At 54.4% G+C, this 15554-nt stretch overlaps 1 protein-coding gene across 1 annotated transcript; it reads left to right on the top strand.

The window, feature by feature from the left end:
• The first annotated feature begins 1843 nt into the window (after nt 1-1843).
• CSF1 (colony stimulating factor 1) lies at nt 1844-14735 on the top strand. Its single transcript, XM_014526432.2, has 8 exons — nt 1844-1970; nt 4345-4407; nt 5001-5180; nt 6180-6360; nt 7701-8881; nt 9638-9693; nt 10253-10308; nt 11320-14735. Exons 2-7 carry the CDS (start codon nt 4357-4359, stop codon nt 10305-10307), a joined length of 1704 nt encoding a protein of 567 aa, XP_014381918.2. The 5' UTR covers nt 1844-1970; nt 4345-4356; the 3' UTR covers nt 10308; nt 11320-14735.
• The last annotated feature ends 819 nt before the right edge of the window (nt 14736-15554 follow it).

Here is a 15554-nt window from a genome sequence, read left to right as displayed (position 1 = left end):
CCTCCAGCCCGCCCCCGGGCACGGCGGGGGGCAAGGACCCCCGAGCCCTCCTCCCTCCGCCCCGTCCCCGCGGGCGCCCGCTCTTTGCCCTCGCCCGCTGGCTGCATGCAGGCTGCCGGGCCAGCTGACAGCTTCTGACTGGCCTTTGGGTGCCAGCCGGGAAAGGTGCCAGAGCCAGGTTAACCCTGCGTGCCCGCTCCCAGTCTAATCCACCCCGCCATGTAGAAAGCAAGGGGTGCAGGGGAGTCACCCCAGGGCCGCCTGGGGTTCCCCAGCAGCAACTGGAAACCTTAGCACCCCGTTGCCCGAGTGAAGGGGCACTGCCGGGATCACCAGGGGCAGTGCGGCACAGGAGGGCCACCCTGCGCCCTTTCTGGGGATAGGAATCAACGGGAGGATGGATGGATCCGGCAGTCTTAGGCTGGGAGGTGGCAGAGTTAATACTGTGGGGACATGGGACTTTGCATTGTGGATCAAGGGAGGGTTCAGGGTTGAGTGGACGGAGCACTAGCTGCTTGGGAGGAAGGCACAAGAAATACCTCCACTGGCCTCAGGGAAAGTTTCCTCCAGACCTCCCGCGTTTCTGAGGTCAGATCTGCCCTGAAGCAGAGGAGTTTTCAGTCCCTCCCTCTCTGTTGGGACTCTGGATGTTCTTGCTGGCTGTGAAAGAGCCGTTCCCTCTTTGCATCCTGCTTAAATTCTGGCCTCTCCGGGATCCTCGTGGCAGTGAGTTCCACTGGCTTGATTGCATATTGCATGCGAAGGAGTTTGTGGGGCTGCTGCCCAGGCATAGTCTGTGTTCAGGAGTGGTGAGGGGGCAGGGGAGAGGCGATGGGAGGAGGAGAAACCTCCAGGCTGGGGGGGCTGTTCCTTGGAGGGGTGCTGGAAAGGGGGACACTTCTTCAGCTGCTGGACTCCAGGGTGTGGAGTCCAGCGAAGTCCAGTGGAGTCCAGCGTAGTGGAGACAGGACGGGAGAGGTTGCATGCAAAGTGAGAGAGGAATGGAGGAATAGTTTGTGATGTGAGATGGAAGGGATTGAAAAGGAGGACGAAGCGGGGTGAGAGAGGGCTGGGGGGAAAAGGACAGGGGAGAGGGAGGCAGCGAAGACGGTGCAAAATAGCAACAGGGACACTGAGTGGCAGCGCCAGCTTCCTGCTTTGCACAGAGCCGTGCCCAGACTTGTGTCTGGTGGGGACCTTGTGCTGAGACTGACAAGCAAAACACAGGGCTGGGGAATTCCCAGCTCAGCTGCCCTCCTGCTCCCTCCAAAACAGCAGCTACAGGGGTGAGGACAGGAAGGAGGGGTTTGATGGGGGAGCAGGTGGGGGGAGCAATGCTTACAGATTAACCCTGTGGTGCCCCTTAGGAAGGAGGCTTGTCTTGAACTCTTTGTGCAACAGCCCACAAACAGCAATGCAGCATGTGACTTACCAGAAGTGCCAGGCCATGCCCCACTCTGCATTGGGCAAGGCACGTATCTCCTGTCAGTAGTGTGCCCTGGCTGCGCTGCTGATGGGGCTAGCACCAGTGAGAGATGGGTTAACGGTGCAGATGGGAGCTAGATAGATGTACCTGGGGAAAGGCAGAAAGCAAGCAAACCAGTCCAGGGAGTACCTGTGTGTCTGGGACAGGGGATCTTTAGACCCATCCCTGGGGCATTGTGATAGATCCAGCTGTTGGTACAAATTAATGCAAAACAAAGCTCGTTGCCTTTGGTTACGTTATTGTGATACTGAGCAGGCAGGAAACTGCCAAGGAGCTGCCGTGGGTGCCTGGGGGCATGGGTTCTTCCACACAAGCTGGAAGGTGCATGTATTGACTTCCTCTCTCTCTCTTCCCCCCTGCTAAGACACGCCTGATCCCCAGAGCCTGGCTGGCTCTCCTGTTCGTGGCCTGCTGCTGGACCCAAAAAGGAGACTACTGCAAGCAGATCATCACTGACAAGCACCTGAATGAACTGCAGGACCTGGTGAGTCTTGTGCCTGCCAGCATGGCTTGGGGAGCTGGAGCAGGATGGAGTTAGGCTGGAGCCTTGGGCCAGGGGAAGCTGGTCCATACCTGCCTCAGCTGCGAGTGGTGCATGCTGATGGGAGGGGAGGCGTACCTGTCGGAAGAAAGTGGTACTTGCTGAGGTGGGTGCCTGGAAGTAGCAAGACTGCTGTTTATACCAGGGAACTGTGGCACCATTGGGACAGACCAGCTGCCCCAGCTGGGATGAGTCCGTATGTTCCGGGTGAGCAAGCACAGCAGGGTGAGCTCCCCAAGCAGAGCACCCACGCAGAGAGAAACATCCAGGGCAGGTGCCTTTCAAAACAAGGGGGAGGCAGGTGCCACGTGGAGCTGAGGGAAGCGGAGATATCTCCCAGGGAGGTCTTGTGCCCAGGAGAGATTGGGCTTTGCTGCGAGCGGGAATCAGCTCTATCACATTGGGTGGACTGGATTGTTGGGACTGGGCCATGAACACAGGGCAGACAGAAAGAGGAGCAGAGAAATAGAGCTGGGCTGGAGCTTTGCAACCACCAGCTGCTTTCCCTTTCACTAGTGGTGGGGAAGGATGAAGAGTGGCAGCAGTCAGGAGAGAGAGGAAGGGACAGAGGGAAGCAAGGAAAAATTACTTGTGTGTTAATCCCTCCCTCCCAATGCATCTCTCTCCCCCACACACTGTCTCTCCCCACTCTCTCTGTTGCTCTACTCATCCTTCCCCATATACACTGTGTGCTTGTCTATCCACTGTCTGTCTGTCCAGCAACCCCCCTCTAATCTTCACCAAGAGGGTAAGCAGGCAGACAGATGTCTGTGTAAGGGCATAGCTCGTAGGCAGACAGACAGAGAGGTGTGTATGGAGATGGATAGATACAGAAGTATGTGAATGGAAGAGAAACAGCTGGAGGGGGGTGGTGCAGTGCTAGAAGGGCCTTGCTAGCACAGTTTTCAGGGCTGTGGGCTGCGAGCAGGTGCCAAGAGACTTAAACTCAACTGAACAGAGGTTACTTGAATTCTAAAACAGAGACAGGTAATGCTTAACCTTGGGATCCACGTGCTGCTGCCACTTTAAGTGCTCAGCTTCCGTGGCAGGAGCCAGGCTGCCAATCCAGATGTGGTGCTGCCAGTCAAAGGATTAGGTTACTAAGCCGGGGTTGCTGCACTGGCACAGGTGCCCGTGTCTCAGCGCCTGCAGCATCCTGAGCTGAGCTGAGCCCTCCCTCCGGCAGCTGGTGGGCCATCCCAACCATTGAGCACAAAGATTGGAGTCAGGTTGTTGAAATGAAGCCTGGCGGTTTCTGGGCTGCCAGAGGTAGTTTCCCTCTGGCATTCTTCAGGCTGGTGCAGTGACTGCAGCCCCGCACCCCTCCTTACCCCCGCAGCCTCCCTGGCTCTGTTCCGAATAAATGTTTTCTAGTAACCTCCCGTTCACTGCAGGCCTGTTTCCCTCTGCAGATAATGAAGCAATTGTTCCCAATAAGACATGCTCTCCTGGCAGCCCTGTCCCTTCTCAGCCTGAAATACAGGCTCCAAATCATTCTCTCACTCCTCAAAGGAGCTTTGCCTTCTGAAACAGAAAACCTCTCCGGCTCAGGGGTCCTTTCAGACACAGAGAGTCCTGTGGCTCTGGGACCCCTGTGAAGTCATTGTGTAAACTGCTGACTCAGAACGTGAAAGGGAAAGGGGAAAGGGGATTTAATGGTTTCTTCTGCCCAGGCATCTCCTTGTTTGTTTGGGGGAAGATTAGGAATAATCCCAAAATGATGTTCTCAACCGGGCTACGCCTGTTCATAGCACGGCTCCGCCTATCTTATGACTGCTTTGCCTCTGGACCATCTAAATTGCACAGAATAAATGCTTCACGCTGCACCTTCTAGCACTATGGATCCCAGAGCCTGTCACAGAAAGCTTTTTTCCCACTAGGGAGAGGAGCAACAGCTGCGGGAGAGAGGGGCAGAAAGTCCAGCCAGGATACATTCGTCTGTTTATGAAATGGGTTGTCACCTGCAGGGTGTGTGCAGAGTAGGAGTGCCGGCTGGGTTTGAGATCCATGTGGATACCCAGAAGTGATCGCTTCTTCTGTAGCTGAGGTGATGAATGCCTGTGCCAGGTGTACAGCACCTCAGGAGCTGAGTCCGCACTGCTAGCGAGCCCTGCTGTAGCATGCCTGGGGCTTGGAATATCAGGCCTTTGACTCTGGTTGCCCCATGGGGCAGTGGGTCCTATCCAGAATAGCTGGGCTCATCCTGCAGTGCAGGCTTTCTCCTAACCAGGGTCTATGAGGCCTCAGACAGATCTGGCACCTGGTTAGATGGAAGTGTGAAGGAGCTGCTGTCTAACCTTGTGGTTCTCTGTTGCAGATTGACACACAGATGATGAACACTTGCAAGGTCTCTTTTGAGTACATTGATGAGAAGCTGTTGGTGAGTGGACTTTATCTGTTGCTTGGAGACAGGCCTCATAAGGTCACACTGTAGTGTGTGTAGCAGCTGGGGACCGGCTACAGTGAATGGAGGGCTCATGGTCAGGGAGGAGGTTAAGCAGGTCTCTAGGGGACTAAGGGTTTGTGGCTGAAATACCGCGGATGTCAGAGATCTGGGTTTAGGTTCCAGCTCTGCCACAGACAACCTGTTTGAGCTTGCACAGTCACTTAATCCTTCCATGCCTCAGTTTCCCACCTGCAGAATAGCGCTGGTAATCCCCGCTTTTGGCCATTTAGCAAGCCCACGAGTCTCTTAATAGCTGTATATCCAGGACTTAACCTGGTAAGGTCCCAGTTCACAACTGGGTTTTGTAGGTGTCACTGTGATGCAACAAAAACTTCTGGGGAATTTTATACCTTTCATCATGGAAAATGCATCGCTTTGGGATCACCCACTTTCTGAAACATACCTGACAGCTCCTTCTACAGGGCTCCTTCATTTGGGTCAGGTGCAAGTCAGGCTACGCAGGTGTGCTGAGCTGCATCGTGCGCCTGTATAATGGACACTAACCTGTTGATTTTTTTGCCTCCCAGAACAAGCCGATCTGTTTTGTCAAGGCAGCTTTCCCGCAACTGAAGCATATCCTGGATAAAATGGAGTACAAGGAGAACTCATCCAACTTTGAGAAGGCAAACAACGTGAGAGAGATGTACACCAAGATTGACGAGAATGAAGAAATATGCATTGAGGAGCAGGACGAAGAGGAGAAAGAGGTACCTCCGGACACCACGCTCTATCGGGGACCAGGAGCAGGGCACGTGGCCCTCAGTGGAAGGGAGCTGCTTGGTTTCTTCTGGTCCCTGAAGCAGGGAGGATGTCTAAGCCAGGGAAGGGACAACACAGGGAACTGCAGGGGCCATGTCTTTAACCATGAACTGTGGTCACTATTGGACGGGAATGATCATTAAATCCATGCAGAGCTAATTAAGAGAGAAGCTGGACTTGTGGGTGGATGGTCAGCAGGATCCCAACCTGGCAGATGAAAGAGCGGAGCCGCGACCACAGAGCTGGGAAGATTCCCAGCCAGTCCAGCTGTCTGTTAGAGCCTCCCTTGTGCAGAGCAGTGGAAGTGCTCAAGAGTTTTTGGAGGTCTTGAGAGACCCTAGAGCCATCCTGCTGGGTGGGGGTCTCTGAGCAGCATGAGCACGAGGCACTAGAGGTTCCTGGGGTGATAGGAGTCTTGTCTTGGGCAATCCTAGGTGCAAGCTAGTTCCTAGTTTGCGTGGACATTATGAATTACAGGACACTGTCAATGCTACTCAGCCTCTTGTACGATGGGCTGTGCTCCCAGCTGCCTCCATCAGGCCTCCTCTGCCTGTGAGCTCCCCTGCAACCTGCACTAGGCAGGAGTCACCAGAGGACTCAGGGCACAGTCAGACCCCTGGGCAAATCCAGTGCAGCCATGTTCATATCGTTGGTGTTTTTCTGCCTGCATTTGCTGCAGCCTAGTGCCCAGTGAGTGAATGGCCCTGATCCTGCTCTCCCTGGGGGACATGGCAAAACTCCCTTTGATTTCAGGGAGGGCTGCATCAGACTCAGTGGGTCTGATCCTGCTCTCCTACCACTGCCTTCCTGGGGGCTGTGTGAGGAGAGTCAGGTCATGCTCTGGATGTGGCACTGATTGAGGTTTAGGAGTCAGTGCAAGCGGGGCGATAACATTGTTTCTGCCATCTGGTCCATATTCTGGTTGCTGAGCCAAGCTCTCTCATTAGCTTTCCCAGGCCTGTGTGAAGAAGTTCAGCACCCCTCCCGAGGAGATGCTGGGACTGCTGAAGAAGTTCTTCTCCAAGGTCAAGGACCTCCTGGACCAGAAGGTAGACTTCAGACAGGACTGCAGTGAAACCTACCGGAAGCTGTGCTCAGCCTCCAAGAAACAGGAGACCTCATCACTAGGTAAGGACCCTAGGGCAACTTCTTCCCTCTGAACGCACGTGCATGTTGTTTGCAGCTTTATGGATGCATCTGTCTGATGTGTGTGTCTATGTGTGCACATGGGTTTGCACACCCATAAGCATTTGTTTCCACACATGGGCTTTTCTTGATGTTTTTGGGCTGCATTTGTCTGCTTGCACCTCCCCGGGTGGAGGGATGTGGGAGTGAACATTCACAGTGCACACCTAGGTACGTGCTGCTACCATTTCTTCTCAGAAATGAAGCTCAGGGTTCAGTTCAAAGGAAGATCCTCAGCTGAGGGAGGATGGGCTGGAAGTCTCTGCCTCCCTTTGCTGTATGTTTAGGGCTGTGTGTTTGGCCGTGTTGATGGAGGATGATGCTCTCGCCTCTGCTATTTCTGACTTGAACTGAAACCAGGAAGTTCAGAGGCAGGTGCAGATATTAGCAGAATAAAAACCCTTCCAGCCAAACCGCAGAGCTGACACAGGTTGGGCTGCAGGCCTGAGGCCTGGGCTTGAGACAAGAGCGCAGCACTGGGAGATGGAACGCCTGGATTCCTCTGCCACTGACATGCTGGGTGACCTTGGCTAAGTCACTTCCCTGCTCTGTGCCTCAGTGTTCCCCATCTGGGGGACAGTGCATCTGGCCTCCCAGGCAAGTTGCAGGGCTGCCTGGCTCTCACTCGGGGAGCACTGCCATGCTGGAGTGGAAGAGGCAGCGTTCTCCTCTGTGCCGCCGTGGGGTCCGTGTTCCATGTTGTGTGTTTGCATGCTTGCCACGAAGCAGCTGTCATCCATCATCTGTGTTCATCAGAAGCTGGGACTTACCCGTGTCTTGTCTGAGTCGAGGGGACGATGGGAAACTAACATCCCCTCTCTTTGGTCCTGCTGCTGGGCCCCCTGCTGCTGGCAACAACCTGAACCTCAGATCCCTGCTGGATTAGGGACTGCTGTCGTGAGGACCATGCCAGCCTGCTCACTCTGCTGCCTTCCCTCCGTGCCCATGTCCCTGCTCACAGGAAACGAGCACATCGCCTACTAACCACTAATTGCTCCTTCCACCCAGCTCACAGGCTTCTTCCCTGACTCCCTGGGGGTCTCATTTTACACTCCTCCGGGCCCCTCCCCTCCCCATGGCCTGTCCCTGCTCTGCCCAATGTTGTGTCCTAACCCCTCTTTCTGGGCTCTCTGAGCTCCATATTGTTTTGGGCCCCTTTCTGTGGCTCTGGCATCAGCCTGCCCAAGCTCAGGCTTTGCCCTGGGACAGGGGGAAGGGGTTGTTCCCTGCTCTCTCTGGAGGCTAGTGACTCTATGGCCCTTCTTTCTCTCTGGTTCTTTCAGGTGTGGCTGCCCAGAACTGCAACTGTCCTACAGCAAGCCCCATCCCTGGGCGACCCTCAACCTCTCTCCCTCCGGGCTCTGTCACCAAGCCCCTCCCCTCCACTGTAGCCCTCCAAGGCAGCGAGGAATTTGCTGCCAGCACCCACCCACCACACAGCCTGCCTGATACCCTGCAGACTCCCACCAAACTAGATGGCAGCATCAGGCCTCAGGCATTCAGGAGCACACACAGCAGCACGGGTACAAAACAGCTCCTGGGCCCCCAGGCTGGCACGTCTGCCACCACGTCCTCACCATCTGCAGAATCGGAGCCAGTGCCAGTGTCACAGGGACATGGGGATGAGTCCATCAGCACTGAATCCCTCCAGGACCCTGCTGAAGCTGTCTGGCAGGAGCCCCTTAGTACCAAGGGCTTCTCCATCTCTCCACCTAGCTCAGCCCCTGATGAGAGGATGTTACAGAGGGAAGAGAATGGATTCCAGGATCCTTCCCTGCCCTCCAGAGCTGGGAGCATGCAACTAGGGCTGGCTGGGCATGGCAAGCTCGCTTCTGCTTCACCTAATCCATCGCCTGTCACAAAAAGGCTGCATACCAGGGCAGTGGAAGATGCCACCTCTGCTGCCCAGGCACCCGCAGGGACAGATCCAAGTGATCACTCGATGGAAGCCAGCAGCATCGATGCCACATCCAGCCCTGCCCCTGTCAGCGTGGAGGCAGAGGATGCCTTGGGGCTGGCCTATGCTGACAGTCCAGGAACGCCCCTGCTCAGCGAGCTGTCACTTGGCCCAACTCTGAGTTCCAAGGAGCCGATCTCAGTAGTGCAGCATCGTTTCTCCAGGATGGCAGCCACCACTGACAACCCATCCCCTCCTGAAAAGCACCCCTGGGAGAGTCCTTGGCACCCAGCAGGGCAGGGCAGAGAGCCAGGCACACAGCACTTCCCTGAGAAGAGAGTGGGGGGAAGAATTCAGGGGCTGTCCAGGTTCAAAGAGCCCGATGACAGCATGGCAGGGCCTAGGGTTGACTTGAACTTCATTCCTCCGAACACAGACCAGCGCAGGAAGGAGGAGGCGAAGCTCAGAGAGAGCCATTGGGAGCCCCTGATATACACGCTGCCAGTTAGCATCCTGGCAGTCCTGCTGGCAGTGGGAGGCCTGCTCTTCTACAAGCATAAATCCAGGGTAAGATCCTAAGATCCCCACCATATCCCTGCTCCATAGGGCAAAGGACTCCATGGTAGTGGCATGTAGGAGAACAGCTGTTCTTAGCAGCTGTGGGGTACATGACACAGCCTGGCTAGCACTGGCTAGCAGTGCTAGCTCATGGGTTAAGTATGCATCACCTCCTCCCAACCCTTCACTATCAGCCCAAGAGCTGGAGGCATCTTGGGAGCAACCCACTCTTTAATGAGCACTTTGAATTGGGGTCCTAGTGCTCAGAGCAGAGACTGGGTGTCAGGACACCTGGGTTGTGTTCCCAGTTCTGCTGCTGACTTCAGGAGCTTGCTCCCTGCCTCGATTTCCCCACCAGTGAAAGGAGACTGTTATCGATGACAAGATGCTTGGAGGTGCTGGGGGAAGGAAGGGCAGTGCTAGAGAAGGACAGGCTGCTGGGCCAGTGGTCAGAACTGTTTGCGGGGCTGTGACTGCAGTGGGATTTGGGCCAAGGTGGGGAAGGGTGTTTAGTGATGCACTGCTGGGCAGGGAGGGCTGCCCATTGCAGTCCCCTGCCTGCCTCCACCCATATTTCCCATCCCCAGCTCTGGTTAGCACTGAGGACTCTGTCCCCCAGCATCACTGAGGACACTGCCCAGTGGAGGGAGTGAGGGGAAAGGACCCACCCAGCAACTCTTCTCATTGTGGCAGCATGGCCCCACTTCACTCCTGACTCCCTTTCAGCCCCTATCTCAGTGCTCACCCTCTGTTTCCTTCATGCAGACCTTGGAAAAACAGCTGCAAATGAGAGGGAATGACCTGGAACAGCAGGAGGGAAGGTAAGAGGCTGTGGAGACTCTGTGGCATGGGGTATACAATCAGGAGATGTTGCTTTCTGGGCATGCAGCTCCTGAGGTGAAGAGGGAGGTGAGGCTTATTTTTCAAATGCAGTCCCAGGGGTAGCTTGGAGGCAGTATAGACAGCTGCCGAGGTGCCTAGCTAGGTCCTAAGCTCTGCAGTGGTTCACACTGTGGCTGGAGTGGTTCATACAGTGGTTCAAACTCTGCCTGGGGCCCTGGAGAAACCTGATCTATTAGGTGGGCTGCCAGAACCCACCTCCACGGCACGGATTTCAGCTCAGAGCCTCAGTAATGGGAAAGCCCAGTAACCTACTGGTGAGAGCACTCATGCAGGAACAGCCTGGGCTGCAGGTCCTTGCTGCTGAGAGCTCAAACCCATGTCTCTGCCTCCCCACGAATTCCTTGCCTTCCTCACCGCCAGGTGACAGAGCAGCAGGGAGGATTACACTGTCACACCTCCCCTCCCTCCGGCTATTGCTATTGCTCGGCCTCACCTCTGGCCTCAGTGTTAACCCTTGGGCTTTGCTTCCCCTTGCAGGCTGCTGCATGGAGCACAGGACCATCTGGAGCTGCAGGTGCAGAGAGAGCTATGAGGTAAGCCCCTGCACTTCATCCCTCCCTATTGCCAGGGCCTGTGGCACAGGCTCGGAGGAGAATGGGAGCCTATTATGAGTGATCACCTGATGCCCAACCAGCTGCTAGCAGGTTCCAAGTCACCTAGGGATTGTGCAGGAGTGGTAGCAACAAGGAATTTAATTAAAGCCATTCAGTGACTAAGGGCTGTATGCAGCCCTGGCTTACGTGGGTGTAGTGCCATTAAGTGGAATAGGGAATAGCAGCAGTAGCTCAAGCCCGCAAGCTTCTACGAGAGAGAAATCAGTTCCTCTTGGCATGTGAAGCTGCTCTGACAGCCGCTCTGTGAAAGGATACCCCCGAGGGGGATCAGGTCAGTTGTTAGGGCTGCGATGAGCTCAGTCATGTTAGCACAGCAGTGTTGGCACAGCAGTGCTGATGGAGCTGGTTACCAGGTGCCAAGGAGTGACCCATGTTTGAACTATGAAGCCATTACTACTGAAGATGGGCAGGGAAGGACGAGTCCGGGTGTGCTCTTGGATCCCAGAGGTGCTTGCAGGGCTGGGGGGAGGGAGGTCCCCTTTTTACCTGCAAACTGGACCCATTTGATGTGGAGTCACTGACTGGCAGGGAGCCAGTGTCACACAGTAGCCCTCCCCTTCCCTCCTCTGACACAGTCCCACAGCCCTCGGCCCCTGGGTTGATCATCCCCTTTACGTATGCACTCGTGATCTCTGGGGCTGTCACTACAACCTTGCTATGTTGCTTCACTTAGGCTGGTTTCAGTTTAGTGCCACTGGGTCCATGAACAGCATAGACAGTCGTGTCCCCCCAGGGCTCAGCGGCTTCCCCCGAGGGAGCAGGCAGCTTCTAGCAGACGTGCCAACTAGAACAGCAACAAACTTCTTGCTCCCTCAGCCTAGGGCATAGCTGAATGTGAAGGCTCACCCTTCTGTGGGCATCCCCTGCCCCACCATGGCTCCCTACAGGGGGGCAGTGCATTGGGTTCACTTTGTCTCCTTTCCCTTCCAGCTGGGCCTCTCTCGTCGTGGGCAGCGAAGCTGTGTCGGGCTTGGACTCCCCTCACTTCTTGAGGCGGGGAATCTCAGCACTGTCTGGAGGAGAAGCTGCACTAGCTGGACCCCACCTTCATCACCCTGGTGATGATGATGCTCTCTCTGTCTCTTGCTCTTGCTCTTCCTGTGTCTGAAACATCATCAGGAAAAAAAACAAGGACACTAGCTACTTCTGGTACTGGAGCCCAGCTTCCATGTTGCCCCAAGCCCCAGCGAACTGCCAATGGAGGAGTCAGGGTGGCCTTGAAGGAACAGGAGACATGGTCCCCGCAGACCTGCTTTGGGAAGGACAGTGGCTTGCTTCTGATGGGGCAGGCCTGGAATTGTGGTGCCGGCGTTCTCCACAGCGCAGAGGGTCTGCTGACTCCAGAGGGACTTTCTCACCGCGTAGGATAGCCTAGCAGTCGCTGGCTCGGTCCAGGCTTGGCGGTGCCATGGAAGGCTCCGTGATGAGGCATGCCCGGGCAGAAAGGGAGGACTGCGCTGCATCTGCCTGCTCCCAGTCTGCTCCTTGCCAGTGACTCTGGATCCCAGGCGGATGCTGCAGATGGGAGGGACCAGAGGGCAGTAACCTGGGGTCTCCTTGTCCTTCCTAGATTGGCTCCCTGGTGTGGGTGAGGAGGGGGATTAGCTGCTTCTTGCTAGGGCTGCTCCTGCCCTGCCACCTGTCTATGAGCTAAGCCTGTCTGTCTCCTGACCCTTTGCTCTTGCTGCCCCAGCATGCTGCAATTTGGAATGATCCCCCCCCTTCGGATGACCATCAACTGCCTGTTGGCCAGATCACCCCCTTCAGGATGCCATTAGCTACATGCACCGGCCAGTACATCCCCACCTGCTTGTCCCCTTTTTGCCCCAGAGCTGCCACACCTGGGAGCTTGGCTCTAGCTGTGACAGGCAGTGTTTGCCTCATTCCTTCCTTCACGCCCTGGGCTGGAGGCCTTAGGGGGCAGCATGGTGTGTTTGGCTTCCTACTTGCTGAGGCTCCCATGCATGGGGCTGGAACGCAGCAGTGGGGTGCATTGCACCCCTTCCTTCATCTGCCCTGACCCCCACGTTGGGGGCCTGGCAGAGAGGAGAGGGGACCTGCACCCCATTGTCCTTGCTTCCACTTCCCTCTTCCATTCCCAAGAGGTGCTGGAGACCTGGCACTGGGAGAGCAAACTGGCTGATTGAGCTTCCAGTTCCCAACCCCAAGGGGAAGCCAAACCTCTGCACTGTGAATACGCACTGCTTTGCCTGTGTTTCCGCCCTGTGGGCACCTGTGCAGGACATGCCAGAGGTAAGCAACTGCAGGTGGCCTGGCTCAGTGCCCCTGTCCCGTGCACTGGGCCCCTGCCTCTTCCTTCTGGATCCTGTGCCTCTAATTCCATCCTTCTGCCTGTCCCTGGCCAAGGGAAACCTGTTCCTGGTACTCTGCAGCCAGTTAGTTAAGGACCCCGAGCTGGCCTCGGGCTGGGAGAACTGCCTTAATCACGTTTATGCTTTAATGTATTGGATAAATGTTATCCTGTAAAGTATTTTATTGGAGGGCGCAAGCGTGGCCAGCCATGGGTGCGGCGGGTCAGGCCCTGCGTGTGGAGCTATAGGCATGAGCTGGTCTCATGTCATGGACCGGATTTTCATGACTGTGCTTTAATGTACTGAATATGTCTTTATTTTCTAAAGGACTTTTTATCCAGTAATGTGGGTGCAGCAGGCACAGCCCCAGGCTGGCATTTGAGCTCACGTGTGTATCTCACTAGGGTCACGTGGGACTTGTACACTGCCAGGGTATCAATGCACCTTGTGGGTGTGGCAAACCTGTGGTATGTGATAGTGATCTGTGCAGCTCGGGATGCAAGCAGATGTCATCCTGATCTGAGCCAGGCTTTATTCCTGTGTATAGCCCACTCCCAGCTCTGCTGTTCTGATGATCAGGAGCTTTTCTAGTGGCTGGGGGTCTCTGCCATCTCCATTGCATTGCTGGAAGAGGTTAAGGCACCTGGCCCACATTGCACAGTAAATCAATAAGTCAGAACCAGGATTAGATCCCAGGACTCCTTTCTCCTAGACCAGGTGCAGTAGGCCACTGGTCTCCCATTGCACTGTTGAAATATCCCCGTCCCTAAATCCTGGTTATTCAGTCTGTGGAGGCTGCTTCTGTCAATGATGCTCCCAAGAGTGGGATTCTGGTGTCCTACCTGCACTGATTTCTGGTCCCCCTCTCCACTCCATTCAGAGCCCTCTCATGGCCTCTCCAAGTAGGAGGACTGCCCCTGCTGGACTTTGCAAGCTGGCCACCTTCATGCCAACCTCATCTCTTCTCCAGCACCCTCCACCAATCCATGCCGACTTGTAGGAAGGGACAGGGCCTCAGGGGGTGCAAATCAGCCTAACTGCAGAGCTGTGCTGATTTACTCCACTGAAGATCTGGCCCCAAATCAGAAGCTGGGGCCATGTGTCATAGCCCGTGTGTTTTATGCTACTCAAAGATGGAAGGGTATCTTATTTAAGCCAACTTTTTATTATTCATAGTATTAATATTTTAAGCATATTTATTAACTCCAAAGGTACAAGCCATTCCAAAAGAGCAATGTGGCACGTGACTGGAATGAGATACACACGCAGCTCAGGTATCCGTGGCACATAGGGTGTTTTTACGCGTGCTGCGGGGGCGAGGGGGCGTTTTAATTAGAGTGGCTCAGAGAGCGCCCGCAGCACCTCACATATCAGCGTCCCCGCACTTCAAAATGGTGATGGGGTGCTTTAAAGTTTGTTAAACGAGCTCTCTTTAAAGTGCCCCCACCACCATTTTGAAGCACAGAGATGCTGATACATGAGATGCGGAGGCTGGCATGCTAATTAACACGCTTCAGCAGACTCGATTAAACGAGTTTGCTCCGAAGTGCTGTAATTACAGGGCATCAGAGCAGCCTCGCGGCACGTCTACAAGCAGCCACAAGAGTCTAATCTTACATGCTCAGGTTAATTCAGAGATTAATCCACTGACCTCAGTGGAGCAATACTGTTGTAAGCAAGATCAGACTTGCACCAGTTAATACCGCTTTCTCACTGGTGGGCTGGATCCTCACGAAGCCTAAGTCAATGGATGTGGCAGTAGATGGCTCATGCCAGCTGAGAATCGGGCCCAAGCTGCCTAAGCTGTGGCTGCTGCACTGAAGCTAGGCACCCCGTCACGTTTTCGCTCATGTATTAGCCGATCAGAGAGTAGCTTCTGATTTTGGGGAAGTTACTGTTTGGTTCAAACTGTTGTTCTTTTTTTTTTTTTTTTTATACTTTGAAATGGTGAATTATTTTATATGAAGTCATTAAAAAATAATGTTTATTTAAAAATAGAGAATGGCTTGTATATTTAATAATAATAAACACAGATGTGTAGCACTTTTTAACCTCCGCGTGGAGACTTGTGTTTTTTCCCATTGCTAAGGGCCCACTTGGCTCGGTAGACAAGGAACACGGGTTATGTTGTGAATGGGACCAGCTGAGGTGCATTTACATCAGGAGTTCCCTGGGGCAGGGACTGTCCTGTTCTAATGCCGTGGCTTTCAACCTTTTTAGACTCAAAGTATCTCTTAATAGGCTTGAAGCCCCCCTCGGAAAATGCCAGCTCTTCGTTTTCACTCATTTTTTGGCTACAGAAAAGTACCAGTAATGGTTTTAATGCTATAGATTCCTTTTTGTGATCTCTGGGTTTATCATGTGAACTGTGTTTGCACACCTAACAGTACTAAAGTGCATCCTATGGCACCCTTGAAAGGATCTCAAGGCACCCCAGGGTGCTATAACCTTCTGGCCTCATGCAGCAGACTGCTGGTGCATGGCCAGGGCTCTTGACTACCCCAGTGCAAACAGTGATCATAACTGACGTGGTCAAGGCATTTGTTCATCAGGACATAAGACAGTCTCTACCTATTCCAGGTCTGGTTGAACTGAAACAAAGGCAGATTATCTGGGGAGGGGCTTCTTCCGAAGTATCTGTGCTGATGACTCTCCAAAATAGGAGACTGGATAGAAAATCATTGGGGCTGATCTGGTGTATCAACTTCTGTGGTCCTAAAGGGGCTTAGATGCCTGGATGACAGACAGATACAGACAGAGGAGTGTGGTGGTGGTGGGGGGAGCTGACCAAAGAACATAGTGCACGGAGGGACTGATTAGACAGAGCCTGCTAGAAGATGCCAGAGAGGTAGA

The sequence above is a fragment of the Alligator sinensis genome, unplaced genomic scaffold (genome assembly GCF_000455745.1).
Source record: "Alligator sinensis unplaced genomic scaffold, ASM45574v1 scaffold872_4, whole genome shotgun sequence".
Taxonomy (NCBI): domain Eukaryota; kingdom Metazoa; phylum Chordata; order Crocodylia; family Alligatoridae; genus Alligator; species Alligator sinensis.
Note: the sequence above shows the minus strand (reverse complement) of the source record. Positions and strands in the feature narration are given on the sequence as shown.

What these genes read in the sequence shown, in the direction of transcription:
- CSF1 (XM_014526432.2), top strand. Translation starts at nt 4,357, where the DNA reads ATGATGAACACTTGCAAGGTCTCTTTTGAGTACATTGATGAGAAGCTG. An exon ending in ACATTGATGAGAAGCTGTTG is followed by an intron (nt 4,408 to 5,000) that starts GTGAGTGGACTT and finishes TTTGCCTCCCAG; the next exon opens with AACAAGCCGATCTGTTTTGT. An exon ending in TCTACAAGCATAAATCCAGG is followed by an intron (nt 8,882 to 9,637) that starts GTAAGATCCTAA and finishes TCCTTCATGCAG; the next exon opens with ACCTTGGAAAAACAGCTGCA.